General features: G+C 40.7%; 1 protein-coding gene across 1 annotated transcript in view; it reads right to left on the reverse strand.

Moving 5' to 3' along the window:
- Positions 1 to 14387, reverse strand: part of PDCD7 (programmed cell death 7) — a gene marked incomplete at its 5' end in the record, with an annotated part of 127183 nt that overhangs the window by 68089 nt on the left and 44707 nt on the right. The window contains 2 exons of the mRNA XM_082253462.1: positions 3594 to 3632; positions 11193 to 11726. Coding sequence (XP_082109588.1) covers positions 3594 to 3632; positions 11193 to 11726 — 573 coding nt within the window. The remainder of the gene's footprint in view (positions 1 to 3593; positions 3633 to 11192; positions 11727 to 14387) is intronic.

The raw sequence follows: 14387 nt of genomic DNA on the forward strand, positions 1-14387 counted from the left end.
TTTGATCGCCCTAGATGTTAAACCCTTCCCAGCCAGTGTCATTAGTACAGTGACAGTGCAGATTATTAGCAATGATCACGGAATTAGTGTCACTGGTTCCCACAAAGTGTAAAAGAGTGTCAGATTGTCCGCTGCAATATCGCATTCCTACTGTAAGTCGCTGATTGCTGCCATTACAAGTATAAAAAAAAAAAAACTAAATAAATAAAAATTACACACACACACACACACACACACACACACACACTATCATAGTTTGTAGACGCGATAACTTTCGCACAAACAAATCAATATACCCTTTTTAGGATTTTTTTTTTTTTTACCAAAAATATGTAGCAGAATACAATGTTGGCTTCAATTTATGAAGAAATTAAATTTTCTCATTTTTTTTTATTGGATATGTTTTATAGCAGAAAGTAAAAAATATTGTGTTTTTTTTTTTTTTTTTTCAAAATCGTCTGCCTTTTTTTTTTTGTTTATAGCACAAAAAATAAAAAAAAACCCAGTGGTGATCAAATACCACCAAAAGAAAGCTTTATTTGTTGGGGAAAATAAATGACATAAATTTAATTGATGTACATTGCTACATGACCACCCAATTGTCAGTTATAATAACGCAGCGCAAAAAATGGCCTGGTCATAGAGGGGGTAAAAGCTAATAACACTGAACCATCACAGAAAATAAAAGAACAACATTTTTTTTTTTTTTGCTCCAATTACCCTGAGCAAATATACAGGCACTTCCACTGGTCAAAGTGCTATGTAAACTTTTTTTTTTTTTTTAATAAACACCCTTTCATTATTTAAAAAAGTTTAATATATTAATAATGGTACATTTTTTTATAAGCTGTCTTGCAAGATTTCTGAATAGGAACAGTAAAAAAACAAAAACAAAAAAAAAAAAAAAAAAAAAAAAAAACATGACTGACTTATGCATATGCAACTTACAAAAAAACCAAATCAATATTATTATCTACCGGTACTACTAATTATTGATTTAAAAAAAAAAAAGATCAATGTTGCAATAAGTATATAATCATGTACTTGTATGAAATCAACTATAAAGCCAATCTGCAGTTACCAGTTCTTGCCTTGCAACTTCATAAAAAAAAAAAAATAGCTAATTAATAAATTTTTATTAGAATATGCAAAAAAATGCAAATTAATATTAATTTGCATATTCTAATAAATATTCATTAATTAGCTATTTTTTTTTTTATTAAGTTGTATAGCAAGAACTGGTAACTGCAGGTTGATTTGATACAAGTACATGATTATATACTTGATGCAACATTGATCTTTTTTTTTTAAATCAATAATTATTAGTTGATAATATTAATTTGCATATTCTAATAAACATTTATCAACTACTAATTATTGATTTAAAAAAAAAAAAGTTCAATGCTGTATCAAGTATATAATCATGTACTTGTATGAAATCAACTATAAAGCCAATCTGCAGTTACCAGTTCTTGCTATGCAACTTCATAAAAAAAAAAAAAAATAGCTAATTAGTACATTTTTATTAGAATATGCAAAAAAAATGCAAATTCATATTAATTTGCATATTCTAATAAATATTCATTAATTAGCTATTTTTTTTTTTTATTAAGTTGTATAACAAGAACTGGTAACTGCAGGTTGATTTGATACAAGTACAGTACATGATTATATACTTGATGCAACATTGATCTTTTTTTTTTAAAATCAATAATTATTAGTTGATAATATTAATTTGCATATTCTAATAAACATTTATTATCAACTACTAATTATTGATTTAAAAAAAAAAAAAAGTTCAATGCTGTATCAAGTATATAATCATGTACTTGTATGAAATCAACTATAAAGCCAATCTGCAGTTACCAGTTCTTGCCTTGCAACTTCATAAAAAAAAAAAAAAAAAAATAGCTAATTAGTACATTTTTATTAGAATATGCAAAAAAAATGCAAATTAATATTAATTTGCATATTCTAATAAATATTCATTAATTAGCTATTTTTTTTTTTTTTATTAAGTTGTATAGCAAGAACTGGTAACTGCAGGTTGATTTGATACAAGTACATGATTATATACTTGATGCAACATTGATCTTTTTTTTTTTAAATCAATAATTATTAGTTGATAATATTAATTTGCATATTCTAATAAATATTTATTATCAACTACTATTTATTGATTTAAAAAAAAAAAAAAAAGTTCAATGTTGTATCAAGTATATAATCATGTACTTGTATGAAATCAACTATAAAGCCAATCTGCAGTTACCAGTTCTTGCTATGCAACTTCATAAAAAAAAAAAAGCTAATTAATACATTTTTATTAGAATATGCAAAAAAATGCAAATTCATATTAATTTGCATATTCTAATAAATATTCATTAATTAGCTATTTTTTTTTTTTTTATTAAGTTGTATAGCAAGAACTGGTAACTGCAGGTTGATTTGATACAAGTACATGATTATATACTTGATGCAACATTGATCTTTTTTTTTTTTTAAATCAATAATTAGAAGTTGATAATATTAATTTGCATATTCTAATAAACATTTATTATCAACTACTAATTATTGATTTAAAAAAAAAAAAAGTTCAATGCTGTATCAAGTATATAATCATGTACTTGTATGAAATCAACTATAAAGCCAATCTGCAGTTACCAGTTCTTGCCTTGCAACTTCATAAAAAAAAAAAAAAAAATAGCTAATTAGTACATTTTTATTAGAATATGCAAAAAAATTGCAAATTAATATTAATTTGCATATTCTAATAAATATTCATTAATTAGCTATTTTTTTATTTTTTTTTATTAAGTTGTATAGCAAGAACTGGTAACTGCAGGTTGATTTGATACAAGTACATGATTATATACTTGATGCAACATTGATCTTTTTTTTTTTTTAAATCAATAATTAAAAGTTGATAATATTAATTTGCATATTCTAATAAATATTTATTATCAACTACTATTTATTGATTTAAAAAAAAAAAAAGTTCAATGTTGTATCAAGTATATAATCATGTACTTGTATCAAATCAACTATAAAGCCAATCTGCAGTTACCAGTTCTTGCCTTGCAACTTCATAAAAAAAAAAAAAAAATAGCTAATTAGTACATTTTTATTAGAATATGCAAAAAAATGCAAATTAATATTAATTTGCATATTCTAATAAATATTCATTAATTAGCTATTTTTTTTATTTTTTTTTATTAAGTTGTATAGCAAGAACTGGTAACTGCAGGTTGATTTGATACAAGTACATGATTATATACTTGATGCAACATTGATCTTTTTTTTTTTAAATCAATAATTATTAGTTGATAATATTAATTTGCATATTCTAATAAACATTTATTATCAACTACTAATTATTGATTTAAAAAAAAAAAAAAGTTCAATGCTGTATCAAGTATATAATCATGTACTTGTATGAAATCAACTATAAAGCCAATCTGCAGTTACCAGTTCTTGCCTTGCAACTTCATAAAAAAAATAAAAATAAATAATAGCTAATTAATTAATATTTATCAGAATATGCAAATTAATAAATAAAATAGAAAGCACACACAAGGCATATACTCTTCACTTACCTCTTGATGTATCTTTGTTGGGTGCTGCACACAGATCAGCTACAAAGCAGTAAATGAGTGTTGTCGGGATCAGTACAGGAAATCGCATCGACCTACCTCATTGCTGACGTAATAATCAGCCTAAAAGCTTATAAAGGCCACGTGTGTACAGAGATAGTAGCGGATCATACAGCATGGAATATATAATCTACTGCCTGCCATGTAATCCCATTAAAACGTGAACACACGTGTGGAAGTGAAATGTGACCAGGAAGGGTTATTCCAGAGCAACTGGGCCCATAGAATTGTTTAATAAATGCACTCAGATCATTGTTCCTAAAAGATGAAATCCAGACAGATATATAAAAAAAAAAAAAATACACAGTTTGTGTTAAACACCAGAATGTATTTTTAACGCAGATACTTTAACCTCTTCTGGACCGGAAGGATTTGCCCCCTTTAATGACCAGGCCATTTTTTTGCGATTCGGCACTGCGTTACTTTAACGGACAATTGCGCGGTCGTGCGACGCTGTACCCAAATAAAATTGATGTTCTTGTTTTCCCACAAATAGAGATTTCTTTTGGTGATATTGGATCACCTCTGTGATTTTATTTTTTCTGCGTTATAAACAAAAACGATAATTCTGTAAAAAAAAAAAAAAAAAAAATATTTTTCACATTCTGCTATATAACATTCCCAATATAAAAAAAATGTAAAAATCTAATTTTTTTCATCCTTTGAGGCCAATTTGTATTTTGTTACATATTTTTGGTAAACAAAATCCCAATAAGTGTATTTTGATTGGTTTGCGCAAAAGTTATCGTGCCTACAAACTAGGGGAAAGATTTATGTCATTTTTATTTATTTATTTATTTATTTTTACTAGTAATGGCGGCGATCTGCGATTTTTGGCAGGACTGAGACATTGGGGCGGACAGATCGGACCCCTAACTGACATTTTTGACACTTTTGGGGGGACCAGTGACATTACTACAGTAATCAGTGCTAGAAATATGCACTGTTACTGTAAAATGACACTGGCAGTGAAGGGGGTTAACTTTTTTTGAGAGGGAGGGGTTATGTGTGTCCCTAGGGGCGTGATTCTAACTGTGATTGGCTGTGGCTTGAGGTGTAGGAACAGTTACTGTAATAATGACACTGGCAGGGAAGGGGTTAACCCAGGGGTGATCAAAGGGTTAAATGTGAGCCTAGGGGAGTGTTTTCTAACTGTGTGGGGGTTGGACTTATGAAATGATCATAGAGACCTGTGATCCTATATAGAAGGATCACAGGAGCTCTGTGATCATTCCAGAGAGAATAATGGTCTGTTGTGTGTACAATAGCTGACTGTCCTTCTCTCTCAGTGGGGAACGATCATGGCCGCCGGCCCCATGGATCAGCATCCTCGCTGCCTAGTCCCCCAGGAGCACACAGGTACAGCGGTTCGCGCACCAGAGCCAGCCTGCCGCAGTATATCTGTGGCGGGCGGTCGGCAAGTGGTTAAAGTGACACCAAACTCGGGTTTCAAAAGGACAAAAAAAAATCTCTTTAAGTATTTATACTTAAAGTGATTCTAAAGGCTCAAGGATTTTTACCTTCACACCTTCTGTGTGCAGCCCCCCCCTTCCAATACTTTCCTGAGCCCCATCTCGATCCAGCGATGTGCATGAGTGCCTCGGCTCTCCGGGGACTCGCACTACTCATTGGCAGCAGCGGGAGCCATTGGCTGTCAATCACAGCTAATGAGTCAATCAGGACGGAGAGGGGGCAGGACTGAGCCACGGCTGTGTGTATGAATGGACACGCAGTGCCGCAGCTCGGGAACGAGCCTGCTCGGCTGCCCCCAGCTGCTTGCTCTGTGGGGCACTCCGCAGGAGGGAGGGGCCAGAAGTGCCGGCGAGGGACCTGAGAAGAGGAGGATCGGGGCTGCTCTGTGCACAACAGCTGCACAGAACAGGTAAGTATAACATGTTTGTTATTTAACCACTTCCCGCCGAAATCACGTACCTGGAGCTTTTTAGAGCAGACGGTTGGCTTTTATGTGATAACAAGCGATGATGGTAAACAGTCACTGGGCCTTTATCACAAACAGCGGGAGGGAACGTCTCCACCCCCCCCCCCCCCGCCGCTCTGCCCAGATCTCCCGTCCCACTTGGAGACCCAGGCCACGTCCGCCGGCTGGCCGGAGACCCAAACAAAGCCGCAATTGGCTTTGATCGGGTCTCTGATGTAGTAACCCGGAAGTTTTTCTTCCCTGCAGGGACAGGCAGATACAATGTATTATATAATGTATCCTGTGTGGGGAAAATAATTATTTGATCCACTGCAGATTTTGTAAGTTTGCCCACTCACAAAGAAATGAAGGGCCTATCATTTTTATCATAGGTTATATATTTTAAATGATAGAGAGAGAATATCAACCAAAAATCCAGAAAAAGCACATTATACAAATGTTATAAATGGAGTTGCAGTTCAGTGATTAAAGCAGAGTTCCGGCCACAGAAAAAAAATTCAATAAAAATACCCCCGGGACAGTCAGGGCTAGTACATTCCACAATGGCTAGCCTCTGATCTGTCCCGGTTCACACTTAACTTTTAGAAGAAATACTCACTTTTAAAATGTCTTCTCCAGCGCTGCCATCTCAGGTGTGGGCAGCTTGAAGCCAGCGCGATCCTCTTCTGCGTCCTCTTCCGTCCTCTTCAGTCGCACGATGCACTGCGCTGGCCCCGCCGTCACTTCTGGGTCTGCAGCTTCATCCCTGCACAGCTTCTGCGCATGCCCAGAAGCTGTTTAGCAAGGTATGACGGCGCCTGCACCGGAACTGACGTCAGGGCCGGTGCAGGCGCATTGATTCCTGGGAGCGATGACGTTCAGCTCCCAGGAATCATTGCAAGCCAGGAAGTGACGGCGCGGTCCGCGGCCAAGGAAGGAGGAAGTGCATGGTAAGGTGAGTATATTATCCTCTCTAATAAAGTAAGTAAGCAAAAAAAAAAAAAAAAAGCCGGGAATATCCAATTCTTGCTCAGGTAAGGGTAAGGAAGCGGATGCCATAAAATCTACAGGCATGATTTTGTGGCCGGAACTCCGCTTTAAATAAGTATTTGAGCCCCAAGCAAAACATGACTTATTACTTGGTGGATGTGTGCAAACCTGGTCACCAACTACAAGAAACGTTTTACCTCAGTGCTTGCCAACAAGGGTTTCTCCACCAAGTACTGTGTCATATTTTGCTTGGAGATCAAACACTTATTTTACTAACTGAACTGCAACTCAATTTATAGCATTTGTATAATGTGTTTTTTTCTGGATATTTGGTTGATATTCTGTCTCTAGCATTTAAAATACACCTATGGTAAAAATGATAGACCCTTCATTTCTTTGTAAGTGGGCAAACTTACAAAATCTGCAGAGGGGTCAAATAATTATTTTCCCCAGTGTATGCAATGTATTAAATAATAAATGTGTCCTGTATATATACAATATACTGTATTATATAATGTATCCTGTATGTATACAATGTATTAGATAACGTATCCTGTATGTATACAATGTATTAGATAACGTATCCTGTATGTATACAATGTATTAGATAACATATCCTGTATGTATACAATGTATTAAATAACGTATCCTATATGTACAGTGGGGATCGAAAGTTTGGGGACCCCAGGTAAAAATTTGTATTAATGTTCATAAAGAAGTCAAGGAAAGATGGAAAAATCTCCAAAAGGCATCAAATTACAGATTAGACATTCTTATAATATGTCAACAAAAGTTAGATTTTATTTCCATCATTGACACTTTCAAAATTACAGAAAACAAAAAAATGGTGTCTGCAAAAGTTTGGGCACCCTGTAGAATTTATAGCATGCACTGCCCCCTTTGCAAGGCTGAGACCTGCCAGTGTCATGGATTGTTCTCAATCATCGTCTGGGAAGACCAGGTGATGTCAATCTCAAAGGTTTTAAATGCCCAGACTCCTCTGACCTTGCCCCAACAATCAGCACCATGGGATCTTCTAAGCCAGGGTTTCTCAACCAGTGTGCCGCGGCACACTGGTGTGCCGTGAGGGGTCCCCAGGTGTGCCACGGCAAAATGACCCCCAACCTATGTATTAATAAGTAATCTGCTCTTTAATGATTGCTGACTGGTCTGCTGGCTGATCAATTGTTACAGCGGTGTCGGTCCGGTGCCAGTCCGCTGTCTAATACTCGCTTCCCACTGCCACAGGCACTCAGGAAGCTGTGCGGGCCTCCCAACCTGCTTTCTGCCAACCAATGACATCATCAGTTGCTATGGGCGGATCGGGCGCACAAGCAAGGGCTTGCTGGACGTTAGAGCCGGGAGACGCTGGCTGGCGCAAGAGGAGAAAAACCGGGAAGGAGGATCTTCTACATTTTCATGTTCGTTACCTGCGGTTTCTTATAGACTTCTATTATGTCCCTTATTTTTGGCGTGCTTTCAAAAAATGCACCAAAAATGTAGGTGTGCCTCAAGATTCTGCCAGATTGTAAAGGGTGCCTTGGTTGAAAAAAGGCTGAAAAACACTGTTCTAAGCAGTTGTCTAGAAAACTGAAACTGAAAATAGTTGACGCTCACAAAGCTGGAGAAGGCTATAAGAAGATAGCAAAGCGTTTTCAGATGTCAATATCCTCTGTTCGGAATGTAATTAAGAAATGGCAGTCACCAGGAGCAGTGGAAGTTAAAGCAAGATCTGGAAGACCAAGAAAAATATCAGACAGAACAGCTCGCAGGATTGTGACAAAAACAATTCAAAACTCACGTTTGACTGCACGATCCCTCCAGAAAGATCTGGCAGACACTGGAGTTGTGGTACACTATTCCACTATAAAGAGATACTTGTACAAATATGGTCTTCATGGAAGAGTCATCAGAAGAAAACCTCTTCTACGTCCTCACCACAAAAATCAGCGTTTGAACTTTGCAAATGAACATATAGACAAGCCTGATGGATTTTGGAAACAAGTTCTGTGGACCGATGAGGTTAAAATTGAACTTTTTGGCCGGAATGAGCAAAGGTACGTTTGGAGAAGAAGGGGCACAGAATTTAATGAAAAGAACCTCTGTCCAACTGTTAAGCATGGGGGTGGATCAATCATGTTTTGGGGTTGTATTGCAGCCAGTGGCACAGGGAACATCTCACGAGTAGAAGGAAAAATGGATTCAATAAAATTTCAGCAAATTTTGGATAGTAACATGATGCCATCTGTGAAAAAGCTGAAGTTAAAGAAAGGATGGCTTCTACAAATGGATAATGATCCTAAACACACCTCGAAATCCATGGGGGATTACATCAAGAGGCATAAACTGAAGGTTTTGCCATGGCCTTCACAATCTCCTGACCTCAACATAATTGAAAATCTATGGATAGACCTTAAAAGAGCAGTGCGTGGACAGACAGCCCAGAAATCTCAAAGAACTGGAAGACTTTTGTAAGTAAGAATGGGCAAAGATACCTCAAACAAGAATTGAAAGACTTTTGGCTGGCTACAAAAAACGTTTACAAGCTGTGATACTTGCCAAAGGGGGCAGTACAAGATATTAACTCTACAGGGTGCCAAAATTTTTGCAGACACCATTTTTTTGTTTTCTGTTATTTTGAAAGTGTAAATGATGGAAATAAAATCTAACTTTTGTTGACATATTATAAGAATGTCTAATCTGTAATTTGATGCCTTTTGGAGATTTTTCCATCTTTCCTTGGCTTCTTTATGCACATTAATACAAATTTTTATCTCGGGTGCCCAAACTTTCGATCCCCACTGTATACTAGGGGTGTTGAATTCAATCGTAGTATCGATGCATCACGATTCAGCCACCCGCGATTTTGCATCGATGCTGCGACCGGCTTTATCAATGTGCTAATGACGTCATGTAGCGCCGCCCCTCCGTCTCTGCACAGCGATGGCGCTTTGAAATCAGTCTGTAGTCATTAGGCGTACCCTTTTTTCCCCGCCTCCCGCTGACATCATCCCCAGCCGCCCGGCATTGCTGCAGGAGATATGAGGAGCGAGCATCCCTGACTCTCAGAGAGAGAAGCTCCGGCGTGTTCGAGTTTCCACGTGCCTGATCCCGCCAGTAAGCCGACACTGCACTCCGCTAATCACAGGCAGTGAGACGTTTCCAGATCAGCAGCTGTTCAGATCGGGAAATGTCTCACTGCCTGTGATTACCGGAGTGCAGTGTCGGCTTCCTGGCGGGAACCAGTGCATGAGGATCGTTATCCCTACTCTCGGACAGTCTGCTGCGGGAGACCTGAGTGTTGGAGCGAACATCCCTGTCTCCCACATGCGTGCTGGTCCTTCTCCCCCAGCGAGTGTCTGTTCTGACCGTTCTCCGGTGAGTGTCCACTGTCCTCAGTCCTTCTCACACAGGCCTCTGTGGGCAGAGGGAGACCCCCAACTTCCAGTCCTCCTTGGCTCAGGCGTCTGCAGTCTGCAGTGACTCTGTCATCATCACTGATCAGGTACTAGTCTAAGTCTTCAAGTACTATTAGAAAGGTTGTAGAACACATGACACTGCCAGAGGCAATAATGAAGATGTTTGAGAAGAAGACTCTGTTACTGCTCACTTTGCTCAGATGTTAAGAGACAATTTGCACGTGCACAATTGCACAATAGTCATCATTTGTTTGTTTTTTTTTAAATTTCTGTTTATTAATTCTGCTAGTGAACAAAACAGACAATACAACACAATTTCACGCAGGGCAACACAGAAAAACAAGTGACAACAGGTCACCCCCACCACCCCAGGCTCCACCCAGCAGGTCCATCATTCAGAAACATATCCCCTCAAGGGGTCTGGAACACCCCTTAAGGCCGTCTCAGCATAGCAGTGACAGGTCAATAATATGAAGATAGAAGCCAATCAAGCGAACATCAACCTACAGCCTCAGTTCCCAATTATAAAAAAGAGTCAATTGAAAAAGTGAAGAAAGATAAGTTGACAATAGCAGGGTATGAGGCAAGTGATACCAGCATTCAGCAACACACACCCCCCCAGCCACCCCATTCCAAAAGAACAGTAGGACCCCTACGACTGCTCAGCGGAGGTCGAGGCCGGAGAATCTATCCACAGCTTCCATACTTTATCAAACTTACGAGGACACCCCCTGCTGAGATACGTAACCTTATAGAGCGGAATCACCTTATTAACCAGACCCTTTCAAAAGAGGATGGTGGGGGCCAACGGGCTCTTCCAGTGTAGGAGCAGGACCTTACGGGCATAAAAGAGAAGCAGACTGACCAACGTGAGGAGGGCCCTCGCAGGGGCCAAGCCATCAACCAATCCCAGGAGACAGACCTCAACAGAATCGGGAATCTGAATTTCACCACCTCCACTATGCAGGCCAGCACAGAAGTCCAATAGTCCCAGACCACCGGGCACTGCCAGAAGACATGGCTAAAATCCGCCGGAGAATGAGAGCAACGCCAACACTCCGCAGAGGATGTCGGATAAATACATGCCAGTCTCGCCGGCGTATAATAAATCCTATGCAGGAGCTTAAAGTGTATCAGACGGTCCCTTGCAGAGACCAGGTAAGCAAAAGGGGAACACCACATATCATCCCAATCATCTCCATCCAAGTCCGGCACCTCCTCCACCCACCGTTCTCTACACCTGCGCACTGCCAACGGAGTGGTAACAAAGAGTTCCTTATACAACTCCGAGAGAGGCTTCCGCATATCCTCAACCTGCACAACAGTCTCCAGGGCAGACGTCTTGATCTCCACACGAGAAGTACCAAACTGTGCCAGAAAAGCATGACGGAACTGAAGATAGCGGAAGAAATATTGATTCAGCAGATTGAATCGTGCCTTCAGGGCATCAAAGGGGCAAAGTTCTCCATTGGAGGTAACATCACCCAGCGTCTTGACAACCCTAGACGCCCAGAGAGCAGGATCAGGAAACGAGGCAGGGGACACTCCAGTCGCTCCAGGCTCCATCAGCGCCCGCATATGTTCCCAGGCTTTGATGGTGGAGCGCATCGTACCCATCCGAGGAAAGTCAGCCATTGAACCTCGATGCAAGAGAAGATGAAGGCTCTCATAGGAACCCAAAACAGCCGCCTCCAGCATTGTGGCAGAATCCCCATCATCCCCGCAAAGCCATCGACGTGCAACCACTTGCTGCCCAGCCAAAAAATATTTATAAAGGTCAGGTAAGGCGAGTCCCCGTTTGACCCCAGGGCTCCTGTAACACCTGGATGCCAATTCTAGGAAGGGAGCTACCCCAGATAAAGGATCCAATCAGGCCATGAACCCGACGGTAAAAAACGAGCGGGGGACCCATACCGGGGAGTTCCTGAGAAAATACAGAAAGACAGGGAGAATTCTCATCTTTACTAAATTGATGCGGCCCAAAACCAATAAAGGTAGGTCCCTCCACACCTCCGCCCTGCGCTTAAAGACCTCCAAGAGAGGCAGCAAATTAAGAGAAAGATAATCCGCCACCCTAGCCGACACCTTAACTCCCAGGTAGGTGAACTCAGTAACCCATTTTAGTGGCAACGAACCATCAGCAGCAGCAAGAGCACCCGGATCTATTGGTAACAAGGTAGATTTATACCAATTAACCCTAAGGCCAGAGAACTTAGCAAAGGTGTCCAGAATATTGAACACCTCCCGCAGGGAACTATTGGGGTCTTTCAAGAACAGCAGCATATCATCTGCATACAGTGCCAGACATTCCTTAATGGAGCCGACCTCTAACGCACCCACCTCAGAAGATGCACACAGAGCTATGGCCAAGGGTTCTATCATCAGGGAGAACAGGAAGGGTTAAAGAGGACAACCCTGCCTGGTCCCCCGACCCACTGCAAAAAAGGGGGACAGGGACGACCCAATTTTCAATGCCATGCGAGGAGTAGAAAACAAAAGGAAGATCCACTTACAGAACTTATGACCAAACCCCATGCGCCGCAACACCATCCCCATATACCCCCAATCCACTGTATCAAAGGCCTTGGCTATGTCGAGTGACACCACAACTCTAGTGCCCACGGAAGCATGCGACACCTGCAAATGCGTAAACAGGCGGCGCAGGTTGGTGTCCGTGGACTTTCCCGGCATGAAGCCCGTTTGGTCAAAGTCCACCAAGGAGGGCAAGACCACAGCTAGTCTAGTAGCCAAGACCTTCGTAAGGATCTTAAGATCCACATTAAGCAGAGCAATAGGGCGGTATGAGGAGCAGAGGGTGTGGTCCTTACCCGGCTTAGGAAGGAGAACAACGTATGCCTCCAGCATGGAGCCCGGCAGGGCCCCTTCATCAAAACAAGCAGCATATAAGGCCTGAAGCCGCGGGGCCAGGGAGTCCGAGAACTGTCGATACCATTCCACTGGGAACCCATCCGGGCCCGGTGATTTGTTGGGGGGGGAAGGAAAGAATGGCCTTCTCTATCTCCCGCAAGGTGATATCATTATCCAACCAAGCACTATCATCGCCCTCCAGGACCGGCACCGGCACCAGCAGAGCAGACAGGAGGTGCTCCAGCTCCTCCAGATTATAAGCAGGCAAGGGTGAGTATGTGTCAGCATAATAACCCATAAAGACTTGAGAAATCTCCCCAGGGTCCCTAACCAATTCCCCAGTACCGGACCTGATACAAGAGACACTTACCGAAGTTCTCTGATCCGCCACCAGATAAGCCAGCAGTTTACCATTTTTGTCCCCCTTCTCAAAAAGTGACTCCGCTCTATGTCTTAAGTTGGCATGTGCAAATTTAGTATCCAGCAAGGCTAAGCGTCTCCTGGCCTCCTCCAGGGCCGCATAAGCAGCAGGCCCCGACTCAGCCGAGTATTCTACTTCTAACCTACGTACCTCCAACAGAACAGCCTCTCTAGCAGCATTAGCGTCTTTATGGGATGCCTTAATCCCTGAGATGTAATGACCCCGCATGACAGCCTTAAAAGCATCCCACAGTACAACCCCGGCGGTGGAAGAGGCATTTTCCTCCCACTAGGCAGGCATATGGGGCTCCACCAGTTGCACCACCTTCTCCGCTTGCAACCATCCAGGTGACAGGCGCCATGCACCCCATCCCTTCCCAGCCGCCAACCTCAAAGTCAGCAGCAGCGGATTATGATCAGGTCATCATTTGTTTAACCTTCCTAGCGGTATTCCCGAGTGTGACTCGGGGTAAGATTTTAGTGCCAAAAGCGGTAACCCCGAGTCACACTCGGGGTAGCGCTAAGAAGATCGCTGGATGCTGGAGGAGGTTTTACTTACCTTTTCTCCGGGATCCAGCGAAGACTGCGAGCGGTGTGCAGCGGCGGAGCTTCCTCCCGATCGTCTGCGAGCCCCGGCTTGAAGTAAATTGCTCCAATAAATTAGCACAGACTGATGTTTGATGTTCAGACTTTGCAATATGCAGGGAAGTGTCCTTTTTTTTTTTTTTTAAGAGCAGATAAAAATAAAAATAGTTTTTCAATTTCTGCTTGAATTTTTTGATGAAAACCATGGGCACATTGTGGGCAGTAATCGTGATGCATTGCGGAATTGAATTGTTGACATGATAATCGTAATCTAATCATGAGACCAGTGAAGATGCGCACCCCTAATGTATACAATGTATTAGTGATTGACCTATATCGTTTTTTTATTGCCGATACTGATATTTTGGTCATCGCATATTGGTATCGGCCGATATTTTCGTACATTAAAAAACGTTTTTTGTTTTTTTTGACAGGTACTCTTGTGGAGGGATCTGGGGGTCTAAAAGACCCCAAGCCCCTCCTCTGCACTTAAAAGCATTCAAAACGCCAAGTTTGGCTGTTTTGAAAGCTGAATTT

The sequence above is a fragment of the Pelophylax lessonae genome, assembly GCF_965119305.1.
Source record: "Pelophylax lessonae genome assembly, chromosome: 4".
Taxonomy (NCBI): Eukaryota; Metazoa; Chordata; class Amphibia; order Anura; family Ranidae; genus Pelophylax; species Pelophylax lessonae.